Source organism: Ursus arctos, unplaced genomic scaffold, assembly GCF_023065955.2.
Source record: "Ursus arctos isolate Adak ecotype North America unplaced genomic scaffold, UrsArc2.0 scaffold_7, whole genome shotgun sequence".
Taxonomy (NCBI): domain Eukaryota; kingdom Metazoa; phylum Chordata; class Mammalia; order Carnivora; family Ursidae; genus Ursus; species Ursus arctos.
The window spans coordinates 29,653,288-29,667,242 of record NW_026623089.1 but is presented as its reverse complement, the minus strand read 5'-3'; the positions used below and the strand labels follow the sequence as shown (position 1 = coordinate 29,667,242).

The window sequence follows — 13,955 nt, the reverse complement described above, 5'->3', positions numbered from 1 at the left end:
AGAATTCTTGTTGAGTCCCTGTTAGTGTTCCTCTAGCTTACGCAGTGTTCTAGTAAGGTGCCACAGAGACATAAGTGGGGAGGGGGAAATATCTGAGAGCCCCATTACCAAAAGAAATCTTTATTCTCCAGTAGATACACACACATGCACCATCCTGGTCCTCAAAGCCACATTCATCTGCATTCACCCCTCAGCAGCATATCTCCCCTTTTCTGACAAATAAATGGAGGAGCCCCAAGACTAAGATCGTTCTTCAAACACAAGTGGTCTCACACTCAGTTACTATACAAAGCCATTAGAAGTCAGGATTCCTATGCTATACAGCCATGCAACAGTGGCCCAGGGAGAGGCAATCAGAGGCCAGTGGTCTCCCTGCCTTGGGCAAGATGGCTTGATAGTTAGTAATTCCAGATTAGATTGTCTGTCAAAACAGCCTAGGCCAGGACTGAGGGCTCAGCTGCCAGGGCTCCCCAGCAGAAACCTGTAGGCAAAAAGAACGTTGGCAGCATCAGTGATGAGGCTCATCTCAATCCCATCTCACCCATGACCTAGAAACTCACCATTCTCCCCTGGCTGATACTGCCTCCTTGCGCACCAGTCTCTTCTTGTCATCCAGAGGCTTGGCTAAAGCTCGGATCACCTGTGGCTTGTACGGCAGCAGCTGTGGAGTTAGAAGAGCCACAGCCTTGCTCAACCAAAGCAACTGAAAGGGCTGCTTCTCTGACTCTATAAGTAATGTTCTTTCTATTCTCCTTTAGTGATTCCAGAGGATGCTCTGTGGCAGGATGGCCATTCTATTCCAGGGTAGTCAGGCAATTTGCCTGTGTATGCCTCACAGTTCGTACCTCAATCACACAGCAGGGTGGCCAGTCCCGCTTGATTAAGGCAAAAAAGTACCTCTCTGGCTCTTCTAAGAAGGGTCCAGGCCAGAGAGGACCATCTCAGGTACTCACCACAGGGGTGGGCAGACGAGTAAGAGCGTGCATACACTGCAGGGCAGCAATCCGGACAGCCTAAAACACAACCATGGGGGTGAGGGGAGACCCATAAAGGAGAGACATAGATGCCAAAGAGTTGTGGGGGCTTAACGCACCATGGAAGGGCTAGAGCTGAGGTTCAGAAACTTGGTGACGAGGGTGTCCACGTGAAGACTCATGACCTGGGGTGCTTCCAACAGAAGAGGCTGAAGGCAGCTGAGGGTGGAGAGCTGTACTACACAGTCAGAGCAGGACAGGGCCTCCAGCAGCAAGGAAAGCAGCTAAGGGGCCACAGAGAAGGCAGACACGATCACTATGTGATGAGCCTGCTTTTCCTCCACCTCACCATGCCCCGGCTGGGGACAGTGGCTTAGTCCCCGTTTGAGGCTCTGCAGGGCTTACCGTGGGCAACTCTGGCAAGAGCACAGGCTTAGGCAGCCTATTGAGTACATGAGACAGGCCCTTCAGGTAATTTGGCTTCACGTCTGTAAATACATGGAAAGGCTTAGGGAGAAACTAGTCTCAGACATAGAGCTTGGGAATTCAACTCCAATCTCTGATGAAGCTGGGACGTCAGCCTAGAAAAAGGTTGGGAAAAAACCCCCCAAACCCTCAAGCTCAGAACAGGCAAGACAGGCTCATCAAAGGAAAAAAGTGGGACAAGAATTTGGAAATTTAGCCTTTCAGGTACAGATGACACTGAAGCTCTAAAGAAGCACTCAGGTCCTAAATTATTTTAGGGAATGTGGCCTGAGCAAAGGAAAGGTCTATATATTTGGGGCCTTTCTTTTAGACCCTTCTCACCTTGGGAAGCAGCATGGAAGCCCTTGACCAAAGCAGGCACATTGTCTGTGAAGAACCGCTGGCGGAACATGATCCGCACCTCGGCATGGCCAGCACGGGTCAGCACGTCCGTGCAGTCAGACATAAGCAGAGAGAAGCCATCAGCTGCCGCTGGGCCTAGCTCTGGATCACTCAGGAGGCCCATGAGCTGAAGGAAAGAGGTGTACCAGAAGAGAAGAATGAATCTTAAATATGCAAGAGGAGGATGGCAGTTGTTTCTGGGGTGATAAACACGCAAGTTCCTGTTCAGGTCCTCAGCTCTCTTGTCTCCAGAACGGACTTACCCGGTGTGTAAGGCAGGAGCTGAGAGGATGATATCTGAGTACTAGGGCCTTCGTTACCTGTAATCAGAAAGAGAGCAGTCAGGGCATGACGCTCAAACCCCAGAACCCCAGGAAGCATGCTGATGGTTGAAGGTCAAATGGAGAAATTTTATTTCACCAGACATAATTGTCTCTAGCCAGAATCCATTCTGGCTCCTTACCCAGAGAAGCAGTGTGAAGGCCTGACTACGACAGGGCCCAGGGCTCAGGCCAGCCTCTACTTTGTCCACAGCCAGCTGCAGGAATTCATCCAGCTGTTGCCCTGAAAATAAGAAACACTAATGCAGAGCCTACACATTTCTCCTTTAACAACAAAGGATGTAAATCATTTAAATGCAGAGCTCCCTGAGAAGCCTTTGAAAGAGAACAGTATCATTCTGGCTGTGACTGCCCACTCAGCTCTAGGACACTAGCATGAGAGCCTGGTATCTCATAACACAGGTGAACTAGTACTCAGAAAGAGTGGTCTACTTGTAGTAAAAAATGATCTCTAATAGCTCCCTGTGGGGAGTAGGATGACAGACCTAGACGAAGCGCTCTGCTTGAACCCTCTTATCTTCTTATGTCCCGTAATGCTTTGCCCAACTCTGGTCTTGACTCTTGTCCTGAGGGCGGTCCCTCGGGAGTCCCTATTATATTATTAGCAGCTCCTTTTTTAAAGAGCATAGGGCTGAACTTCCAAGATTTCATCAGTAATTGATTCCGGGAGGCTCCCACCCCCCAGCCTCATTTCAGTACCTGCAGGGAGCTTGTTGAGGAGTCCTGCAAAGCACTTGGCGGCAGCGGTGGAGGAGGAGGGGCAGCTGGGGCAGCAGCTCAGCTCCACAAGCTCCCGCATGAGTTGGTTCAGCTGAGGGATTTCCACCTACACAAAACCTGACCATGTGATGCACGAAGAAACACTCGTACTCCAAGAGATACCCAGCAGTAAGTGGCAGCAGGGGCCAGGGTGGATGAGGACTAAATTCTCCAGTGAGGAAAACAGAAGATCAGCTTAGCCTATGAAGTTTCTGCCCAGAAGTCACTCAGGAGCTGCCTCCCCTTGTCAGGGTTAAACTAGGGTACTCCCCAAATGTACTCACATTTCGAGGTAAGGAGCAGACAAAGGCCATAAGCAGTGCAACCAGCCGCCTCTGCCCTGAGGAGCCATCCTATAACGGAAGAAGAGCTCTAGCAAGCCTGTCCTGACAGCAATAGGCCTGTCTGCCCCCAAACCCATTCCAGATTAGCCTTAAAAATTTGAAGGAAAGAAGTCCCAGGGTTCCTGAGTGGCTCAGTTGGTTAAATGGCTGCCTTCGGCTCAGGTCATGATCCTAGGGTCCAGGGATTGAGCCCCACATCGGGCTCCCTCCTCAGCAGAGAGTCAGCTTCTCCTTTTCCATGGCTTGTGCTCTCTTGCACGCACACACTCTCTCTCTCTCAAATAAATAAATGAAGTCTTAAAAAAAAAAGTCCCAAGATTCTTTCCCTTCTGATCCACCAGACCCTCACCTGGAATGGCTGGAATCTGCAAGGGAAGCTGTTTTCAGGCAGAAAGGAGATGTCGCCATCCAAGAAAAGAGGCACAATACGGGCAACACTCTGGGCAGCTAAGCTGGGGGTAGAAGACGACGTATTACCGAGGAGCCAGGGTTCTGAAGTACCCTGGGTTCACATTAGAGTCACTGAGTCAATGGGCCAGAACATGATCATTCACACATTCAGCAAGTATTAATTCAGCATATATTATGTGCTAAGAACTGTTCCCATTTTAGGCCCTGGAGATTTAGCAGTGAACCAGATAGATTAAATCCCTGTTCTCCTAGAGCTTACAATCTAGGCAGAGAACTCAACATATATTTCAAAAAAAAAAAAAAAAGCTCCACAGGTGATTCTTAAGGCACATCTGTAGCTAAGAACCATTAGCCCATGCCTCCCGCACCCTCACAGTCCATGGTGCCAAAAAGCCCCTTCCTTTTACTTTGCCAGCAAAACAACTCCCTCCACATGTGATTCTGGGTGAAAGGACAGCTCAGAAGGCAGATATCTGCTGCTTCTTCCCGAGATTGCTATCCTCCTGCCTAGGATCAAGCCACATCAATGATTATACTCACTCAGGGCTCAAGTGGGTAGTGGCAGTGCCAATGACAGACACCATGGCGGCCAAGACCTCATCCTCCAACAATACTCTTCTCAGAACTGAGTGCTCCTTCTCTGAAAAATCAATACACACAGACACAATCACCAGGCCATGACTATGGTTCAGATGATTAGGTCCTGTCATCATCACGACTCCAGTCCCAGTGGCAGCAGTTCTTAACCCGTCCTCTAGCAGTGCCAGAGCACCTAGAGCCCTGAGCACCAGCACAGTACCAGAAGCAGAAGTGGCTAACGTGGGTCACAAAGAGCTCCCGAGAACTTTGTGCTGTCCTTAGATTGGGCAATGTGGAAAATAAAGCTAGCTATTACGATCTTCTTAACTTCCAGAAATATTTTAGTTTTTCCCAAAACTTAAAGATCACGCAGATGTAGCGTCATGGGTCATTATCATAGCAGCTACACACCTGGAGCCACCACAGGCACATACTAGGTACTATGTTGCAAGGCACCACACATTCTTGTTTAATCCTTACTAACTACCCTGTGACATAGATATTACTCTTTATCTTCCCCTTGTAAGTGAAGGAACAGAGGTATACATAAAGGTAAATAACTTCACTTAAGTTAACAAGTGGTGGAGGTAAAGATGAAACTCTACCAGGTCAGCTTAACTCCAGAGCCTAATTCTAACTAAACTTATTACATAGCAATTATAGAGAAAAAAGGTGTGCATCCTTCTGAGTGTTGCTAACACCAGTCAGGTTGGCACCCTTTGCTTGAAGTGAAATCTCACTTTGGGGACAAAGGAGTCAAAAGACTCCTCTGCTGGTTCAACATGTAATACCACAGATGGCCTCAGGGTGGCAGCGCTGTTCAACATTAGTGGAGGGCTCAGGTCCAGAGGAGGCAGAGCTAGACAAGTGTGGGGTGCAGAAAGTCACCTGGCATGGAAGCCTGCACAGCCAAGGCAAGCAGGCAAGGTATAGCTGTCTGATGGAAATACCAGCAGCTCTCGGGGTCCCGCTGGCATTTTTCTGCCACCTGCTGGAGGCTCTGACAGATGGCAATAACTTCACTGGTTCCTGCAATCATACTCCCTGTGTGGTGAGAAAATATTCTCTGTAAAGTTTTCTTAAAAGCACTTCCAGGTCTTTCAGATACAGAATATGCGAAGAATAATCAAAGAGGAGTGACAAAAGAGTCAAAGAGTCTCTTATAAAGAGCCAAGTAATTTTCTTCTCTTGGCTGTTCTTTTTCACCTATTCAGATTTTGGAGCAGAACTGGCTCTGTGCCAGCTCTGCAATAGAAGCACTTATACATTTCCCCCTTTAGTTTTCCCAACCACCCGACAAGTAGCATTTCCCCCATTTCAATGAGGAGGATGCGGAGGCTAAATGAAACTACCAGTGGTTTTCCAGGGTCACAGTAAGTGCAAAGTTAGGAGTCAAACCCCGGCCATACTCCGAGTCTGGTATTCTTTCCATTATGTAATGGCTGCTGGAACACCCACTGGATCTGCCACACAGGGCTGGGCAGTGCAAAGACGGGAGCTTAGGAAATTAGTGAGGGCCCACGGTGAGCTTGCACAGGTTCACAGTAGCAACCGCTGCTGTCACTTGTGCCTTGGAGCAGTGGTGCGTATGAGTGAGCTGGAGATCCTGCTCAAATTCTGATCAGTAGGGCCTGAGACTCTGCATTTCTAACAAGCTCCCAGACAGTGCCCATGCTGCTGGTTGATGGAACACATTTTGAGTAGCACAGCCCTAGAGTGGTGCTTTTCAATCCTGACTTCACACTGAAATCACCCAGACACTCAACAATTCCTGTTGTTCAAGCTCCATCCCTCCTCAGAGACCGACTCAGTTGAACTGAGGCCCAGGCATTGACATTTTCTTAAAGGTTCCCATATGACTCTTACATATACCAACAGAACCACTGCCTTAGAGACATCAACTCCAAACCTGCCTATAGTTCCGCATTCAACCCAGCTCCTTGATGATTATTCTTGGTCATTACCTTTGTTCATCTGGAAGAGATGCTGTAGCAGCAGAGGCAGGGTCTCCCTGACAATACTGGGATGTGTTGATACGGCTGACAAGGCTTGCAAACAGCGAAGATGCCGGGAGCATTTGGTGGGCTCATCCCCTTTAGCCAAATCTAACTCCCCTGAAAGCAACCCGGGCGACATGATTTCACTGTCTGATGGCACGCATGAAGGCCCCAAACATCCCTGGGAAGGGGTGAGCCACAGAGGATCAGAGACACACACCTCTGCACAGTTCCTCAGCAAGCTTGGGCACTAGGTGGCTGCTGAAGGCTACGGGGTAGAGAGCGGCCAGGGCTCCTGACGCTTCCAGTGCTGCCACCCTGCTGGGGCACAGGGCAGATGAGCAACAGCTGAGCCTTGGCCCACAGTTCTCTTGCTTAGGCCTCCCATTAGGCAGATTCAGGGGTGTGGGCTCTCAACCTTGCCTTGCTAAGGAGCAGGACTGAAGTACCTACACCACCAAGTTGGACAGGGCTTCTTAATGCCCTCAAAAGAGACGAGTCTGACATCTCCAATCAGTTGGTAGCCAGAGTCAAGCAGAGGGCCCACCTCCCCTAGGGATAGTCAAGGGTCAGAAGCACAGAGCCCTGGAACAGCTTGTCTATCTCGCTGCTTTTGATTCTCACCAACTCTGGGAGTCCTCCTCCAGGAAGCTCAGTCTGTACAGGTGACCCACTGCCAGCTCCAAGTCCCCAGAAGACAGGAGATCTGTGTTAGAAAGAAACACAAACCTCACCTCTCTTCCTCTGTAGCCACCACAACCCTTCCCAAAGTCCTATTAGAAATCCCAAACGGTGGGGCGCCTGAGTGGCGCAGTCAGTTAAGCTGCTGATTTGGTTCAGGTCATCATCTCAGGGTCCTGGGATCGAGCCCTGCGTTGTCCAGCTCGCCACTTAGCAGGATGTCTGCTTGTCTCTCTGCCCTCCCCCCGCTTATGCACGCTCTCTCTTTCAAATAAAATCTTAAGAAAAAAAAAAAGAAATCCTAAATCACCCAGAGTTGCAGTGAGAACCAGGGAATTAACGCTGCTCTTTTTTGAAGACAGAAAATCACAAGGAAGGACCAATACCCTTTCTTTTCTCTTTCTCGTAAGTGTACCTGGCTGGGCACCCAAGACTGCGAGTGTACGGATGCCAACAAGCTGAAGCTGTGTGTTGGGGTCTGTCAGAGCCATGAACACCAGTGAGCACAGCTGGTCCTTGAAGCCATTCAGCGGCCTTTCATCTAGGGACAGACAGAGTCCAGGTTAGAGGGAAACCCTGACTCAGCAGTGATGTAAAGACAACTTGGGGCAAGATTCAAAGAACTTAATCCATTGGGTGTCCAGGAGGTACACTGGAAAAAAATAAACAGGCCTCATCTGATAACTGTTCTCTTGTGCTACAACCTCAGAACAACAGGACCACTGTTGTTCTAGAGTGCTTCTCTGTAGCCTTCTTTGCCTGCCATCCTTTATAGGAATACAGTGCTCGGCAGCCCCCAGGACACCACACCTGCAAGGTGATCTCACCCTTGTCTTCATAGCTCCATTTCTGGTGCAGCTTCAAGAAACCCAGGATCATTTCAAGGATTGTTCGTCGCTGGTTGCTCTGTAATGTTTTAAGGTATATGGGGGTCAAAGAATATTTTAAAGGATTTCATTCCTGCTCCTCTTGAAGCAGGGAGAATTATCCTTTTACATAAGAGCGTCAGGAAAAGAGTGAACAAGGGAACCAGTAGCAACTGATGAGAGCAAAACCCAAGATCTACTATCTGGGACAAGCTCAACACTTAGCTCTCTCTCTGTGAAAGGGATCCTAGCAAGAGGACCCATCCTTTTTTCAAAAGATTCCGTTTCCTTACCTGACTGTGCTTGCGGAACTGTTCCAGCAGTAGAGGCAACACGTTGCTGGTGATGTGGTCACAGGCCCGAGCAGATGCACCTGCCGCTGCCTGCAACAGTTTGGCACTAGGCCACACGAGTTTCATGTCTGGTTCACACAGATGGTGCCTGCAGTCTAGAGAGGCAGCACATCACAGATCTGGGGAGCAGGGTGAACGTTGCCTGATTCCCCTGCAGTCCACAGAAGTTGGAGACTGAGACCTGGGACAGTTTGCTAGCAGTTACCACTCAAAGTGTTTCCAATTCCAAGTAGGGCTCCAGCACCCAAATTACTGAAAATGGAGGGCTACTCATAAAAGGTCACTGGCCTTAAGGAACTTTTTTCTGTTGTGCTCAACCCCCCTTATGGCTGCCATGGCCCCATTACCCTGTAGAATGTTGCTAAGGAAGGAGTCAAGGAGGTCTTCAGCATCAGCTCTCAGCACAGAGCGAGACAAACACGCAGTCAGAGAGTGGAGGGCCGCTAGGCCATCGGCCTCCACCCGCTCACTTGCCGTCTGGAACACCTGTCAGGGAGGGATCCCATGGCTACTGAGGTGAGCCTGCACCAGGCGAGAGCCCACCCATCCACTGCCTATTTCCTTTGGGAGGCAGGCTTTGAGAACTTTTAGGGCAGAGCAATGGAAATTAACCCTTCAAGTGAGTTTCTTTTCAACGGGTGTATTCTCACCAAGTCTTTGTCTCACTAGAATTGATATACGTACTTTTTGAGAAACAGGATACCAACTTGGAGCAGTGGCTGTTGGGATCCCCTTTCCTAAGTCTCTTCCTCTCCCCTCCTCCACCCCCTTATTAAGTATGATGCCAGAGGCACCATGACCTATGCTTCTTACCATGGAAGGACAGGAAGTGGGCACTACGCAAAAGTGACTGTGTGCCATCACCAAGCAGCTGACCCTATGTAGGGACTTTCTCCCGTCATTCAACTAGAAATATGTCCCCTTACTGGCTTGTAACAGGGAAAAGGACAGGGTGTGTTGTTTCCCCTCATGCCTGACAAGTGGGAGTTAACAGTAGTGAGTTTATCTAATTAATACTCACCTCTCTGCGGATAGAAGCCCAAAGGCTGGGGAGGAAGTCCTTTAGTTCCTTTTGTCCGTACACAGCACAACAAGCGTTCTGCCAAGGAAAGTGCAGGTATCAGTTATCTACACAATCAGACTTCCTCAGCATAATGGCACCTGAAGGAGCCTGGCTCTCAGCAGAAGAACCAGCAGGATTTCACAAGAATCCTATCAGGTCACAGAAAAATGGGAGCTCATCCTGACTGATGGAAAACAAGCATAAAGAAGGAGCCCTGGGGCACCTGGGTGGCTCAGATGGTTAAGCATCTGCCTTCAGCTCGGGTCATGATCTCAGGGTCCTGGGGTTGAGCCCCACGTCAGGCTCCTGGCTCAGTGGGGAGTCTGCTTCTCCCTCTCCCTCTGCCTCTCTCCTCCACTTATTCTCTCTCTCTCTCAAATGAATAACTAAAATCTTAAAAAAAAAATAAAAAATAAAAAATAAAAGGGAGCCCTGGTCAGTCTTTCCTCAGCTGCCACTCAGTTACTATGGACCAGACAATATGTAGCTGGGAGGGTTTTGGGTCAACATATAGGCCCAGATTCTGGGTATCCCTCTCATGAGGGCCACTGAACTATTCCCTGACTCTGAGTCCATACTCCTTTAGTATATCTACATCGTCTAAAGGCAGCTGGACCCTCGAAAAAGAGAAATCGCTCACCAGAGTCTGCAGAGAATCCAGCTTGGCACTCAGAATCTCAGAATCCACTTTCTCAATCAGCAGGGGCAGCAGGAACTGTGGGAGAGAAGGAAGAACTGAAGCCTGAGATGGGTAGTGTCATAGCCACACCAAGGCACCAAGGTCAACTACATCCTTATTACCACCAGTCCCCAGCGTAGAAGCTACATTAAAAAGCTACAAAGAGTTGAGTCAGGGGTTGTGACTGTAAACCAACCTTTCTGCCAAGCTGTGGCCAGATTCCCAGTTAACCTGAAAAATGAGTTAGTTGGCAATACTACAGGATTTTAAAAGATAGCACCATACAAGGATTGAATTATTATTTTAAACAAAGAGATGGTAAAGGTTTCTACTTTGAAGATCTGAAGATACTTGCCACATAAGCCTGAAGACACTTGCAGGATGCCATATGCTAAAAATGTATTCTGAAACTTTCTTTTTCCCCACGCTCTTATTGTCCTTTCTTCAGAGCCTTCTTTGGGCAGAGGCTACATACCTAACTTTGGCTAGACTCACCTCGGCAAATCGTGGTGTAGAAGCCAGCACAGCTCGAAGACTCAGGATGAGATCTTCTCTCTGGATGCCATGGGGATCATTAGGTGGCTGGAAAAGGGAGAAGGGCCAAGGGTTTGCACAATTCTTCAGACCACCCTTGGACACAGATTTAACCCAGTAATCCTGCAGAATAGGTTGATATTTACGCCCAACCGGACAGAATAGTGGGACAGGAGGCCCCAGCAGGAAGACATGCTTACACGTCCCTTGGGAATTTCTGTCTGTTGGGCATTTATTTTCTATCCCATCTATCACCTCACCACTTAAGAGAGAAGCACCCTTTCTGGTACATTACTTTCTACTCTCTATATATGCTGTGACTATATGTTACTAGACACTGTTTTCTCTTCAAAATATACATACTTTTAAAACTGTGATTGTTTTGACATATGATTTATGATTTTTTCCCCCACTTAATACATTAGGTCCATTTTTCTGTGGTATTACATTATTCTTTCACAACATTAGGTTTAGTGGCTGATACTATTTCATTGTATAGTTAAGCTACAATTTATTTAAATAATTCCCCTTTGACGGACATTTCTGTTTTTTTACCCTTATAAAAAAGATGTAATTCTGGGAACATAAACAGCATTGATGGTTTCTGTGTCAAAAAGCCATACTGAAAACATGTATCAGATTTTCCTTTTCCTCTTTAGAAGCAACACCAAAAATATAGCAAAGGGATTTTCTTTTAAGACATAAAGCTAAGACACCTGGGTGGCTCAGTCCATAAGCATCTGCCTTCAGCTCAGGTCATGATCCCAGGGTCCTGGGATGGAGTCCCGCATTGAGCTCCCTTGCTCAGCGGGGAGCCTGCTTCTCCCTCTCCCTCTCCCTCTCCCCTCAGCTTGTGCTCTCTCTCATTCAAATAAATAAATAAAATCTAAAACAAAACATAAAGTTAGGGGCACTTGTCTGGCTCAGTTGGTAGAGGATGTGACTCCTGATCTTGGGGTTGTGAGTGCAAGCCCCACACTGGATGTAGAGCTTACTTTAAAAAAAAATTAATTAAAAATTAAAAAGAAAAGACGTAATGCTAAAGGTTGAAGAAAATGCCGGCAATAAAATTTTAGAAGCTGAAAAGCAGATGGGTAAGAAAATGATTCAAGAGGGCCAAGACAACAGAACCCTCAGTAGACTTGGGAAAAGCTGAGTAGCTACCCATATACACTGCAGTCCTCAAAAAGCTTTGCAACTGGCAGTAGCAGGTGCCTTTGGAATTGGGAGTGGGGTTAGAGAAGCAATCTGACCACCTAGATTGCTTCCCAGCTCCTGCCTTTCTCCAGCAGAATCTGGAGGTTTAATTCTTTGGAGAAGGTATGACAGATGTCTCTAATCTTAGAGATACAGGTGCAGTAGAGGGCCTGGGGAAATAGGGTCTCTGATCCAAGAGCAAGGATAAAGGAATCCCAAGGATGATGGTGAAGGAAGATTCAGTATCTCCTTTGCATTAGGAGTAGGAAGCAACCAGTTGAGACTGTATGTATGGCCAAGTTAAGCATGTTTTTATATTGTTTTCTTTTAATTCCAGTGTAGTTTACAGTGTTAAATTAGTTTCAGGTGTACAATATAGTGATTCAGTGATTCTATATATTACTCGGTGCTCATCAAGGTAAGTGTACTCTCAGTCCCCTTATTTTTACATTTTTAAATGGGTGGGGGAAAAATCAAAAGAATATCCTTTTTTTAAAAAAGATATTTATTTGAGAGAGAGAGAATGAGTGGGGGGAGGAAGGGCAGAGGGAGAGGGGCAAGCAGACTCCTTGCTGAACACGAAGCCTGACTCGGGGCTTGATCCCAGGACCCTGAGATTATGACCCGAGCAGGAGGCAGACGCTTAACCGACTGAGCCACCCAGGCACCCCCAAAAGAATAGTTATCTTGTGACACATGAAAATTATATGAAATTTAAATTTCTGTGCCTATAAAATTTATTGCAATACAGACACTACCACATTCCAGTGTCTATGGCCATGTTTGTGTTAGAACAGCAGAGCTGAAGAGTTGTGACAGAAATGATACAGCTTGCAAAGCCTAAAATAGTCACTACCTGGTTCTTTACAGAAAAGTTTGCCCACCCCTGCTCTAGAGTGAGCATATATGCACAGTGAAAATCAAAGGAACCATCACTTATACTGATGTGATCCACTATGATGATGGCATATGGCCAAAAGGGATTGATAGGACCATAAAGAGTATCTCTTTAGTGTAACAAAGAGTTACACTAAAGCCAGGTGTCCCTTTATTTTAATTGACAAGAGCTTTCTACTTCCCATGTAGACTGCAGTCCAGAACATACAAAAATCTGCTTGAGGGGCACCTGGCTGTCTCAGGTAGAGCATGCAACTCTTGATCTCAGGATAGTGAGTTCAAGCCCCATGTTGGGCACAGAGCTTACTTACAAAAAAAACAAACAAACAAACAAACAAAAAAACCTGCCTGAATAAGAGAAATTCTCCTATCATTATAACTTTTTTTTGCCTAGAATATCTGAGAAAATGGATAAGCACTTGGGAGCAGTGATGATCTCTAAAAGGAAAACGGGTGGTGGCAGTAAAGGGGTATAAAAGGCTTCACCTCCCTATCCCTTAAATATTGAATCATGGGGCGCCTGGGTGGTACAGTGGTTAAGCGTCTGCCTTCGGCTCAGGGCGTGATCCTGGCGTTCTGGGATCGAGCCCCACATCAGGCTCCTCCGCTGGGAGCCTGCTTCTTCCTCTCCCACTCCACCTGTTTGTGTTCCCTCTCTCGCTGGCTGTCTCTATCTCTGTCGAATAAATAAATAAAATCTTTAAAAAAATAAAAATAAATAAATAAATAAATAAATATTGAATCATGCTCACTCTATTACCTTTCAAAAAAGTAAATGACATACTCTTTCCTGCCCTAAAATTATAAATGCATATATTCCAGCAACTCCACTTTTAGGAATTTATCCTATGTTATACCCATATATATGTGAAATGATACATGTACAAGATATATAAGTTGCAGCATTGCCTGTAACAACAAAAGATTAGCAACAACCTTTATCCCACAGAGGACTAGTGAAATTAATTAGGTATTTCCACTGAAAGGAATACTACACAGCCATAAAGAATAAAGAACTAACTTAAATACTGATATGGAGCATTCTCCAAGATATACTAAGTGAAAAGGGCCAAGTACAGCAAAAGTGTATACATATGCTGCCATTGGTAGGGGTATGGGAGCATTCGCTTACCTACAGATAAGAAAGTTCTATACAATACAGACATAATTGATAAAACTGGTTGACAACAGAGAAAGAAATGATAGTAGATAGACTTTTCACCTTTTTATACCATTTAGATTTTGGATCATGTGAATGTATTATCTTTTTAAAACAAACAAAAAATAAAGCAAAAACAGAGAAACCTGGTGGCCTAACAAAGAGATTTCAAGATGTTAAAGGCATACGTTCTTCTGAGTTAGAAACCGTGATAGCCACTACAGAAGAGATAAAGAGAATTTTAGGACAGAGGT

General features: G+C 46.6%; 1 protein-coding gene across 5 annotated transcripts in view; it reads right to left on the bottom strand.

Moving 5' to 3' along the window:
* Positions 1 to 104: 104 nt before the first annotated feature.
* MMS19 (MMS19 homolog, cytosolic iron-sulfur assembly component) overlaps positions 105 to 13,955 on the bottom strand; it is a 32,417-nt gene continuing 18,566 nt past the window's right edge. For 3 of the 5 annotated variants that reach the window (XM_026493783.4, XM_044382013.3, XM_026493787.4), the window contains 23 exons: positions 10,410 to 10,496; positions 9,876 to 9,950; positions 9,194 to 9,271; positions 8,520 to 8,658; positions 8,113 to 8,267; positions 7,781 to 7,859; positions 7,369 to 7,494; positions 6,897 to 6,978; positions 6,493 to 6,593; positions 6,240 to 6,389; positions 5,164 to 5,319; positions 4,237 to 4,336; positions 3,635 to 3,737; positions 3,226 to 3,294; positions 2,882 to 3,008; positions 2,305 to 2,405; positions 2,105 to 2,161; positions 1,782 to 1,968; positions 1,380 to 1,462; positions 1,094 to 1,258; positions 954 to 1,013; positions 561 to 661; positions 105 to 481 (listed from right to left, as the gene is read on the bottom strand). In XM_026493783.4, coding sequence (XP_026349568.1) covers positions 454 to 481; positions 561 to 661; positions 954 to 1,013; positions 1,094 to 1,258; positions 1,380 to 1,462; positions 1,782 to 1,968; positions 2,105 to 2,161; positions 2,305 to 2,405; positions 2,882 to 3,008; positions 3,226 to 3,294; positions 3,635 to 3,737; positions 4,237 to 4,336; positions 5,164 to 5,319; positions 6,240 to 6,389; positions 6,493 to 6,593; positions 6,897 to 6,978; positions 7,369 to 7,494; positions 7,781 to 7,859; positions 8,113 to 8,267; positions 8,520 to 8,658; positions 9,194 to 9,271; positions 9,876 to 9,950; positions 10,410 to 10,496 — 2,409 coding nt within the window. In that variant the 3' untranslated portion in view covers positions 105 to 453. The remainder of the gene's footprint in view (positions 482 to 560; positions 662 to 953; positions 1,014 to 1,093; positions 1,259 to 1,379; positions 1,463 to 1,781; positions 1,969 to 2,104; positions 2,162 to 2,304; positions 2,406 to 2,881; positions 3,009 to 3,225; positions 3,295 to 3,634; positions 3,738 to 4,236; positions 4,337 to 5,163; positions 5,320 to 6,239; positions 6,390 to 6,492; positions 6,594 to 6,896; positions 6,979 to 7,368; positions 7,495 to 7,780; positions 7,860 to 8,112; positions 8,268 to 8,519; positions 8,659 to 9,193; positions 9,272 to 9,875; positions 9,951 to 10,409; positions 10,497 to 13,955) is intronic. The other 2 variants (XM_026493784.4, XM_057308351.1) reach the window with 1 other exon arrangement.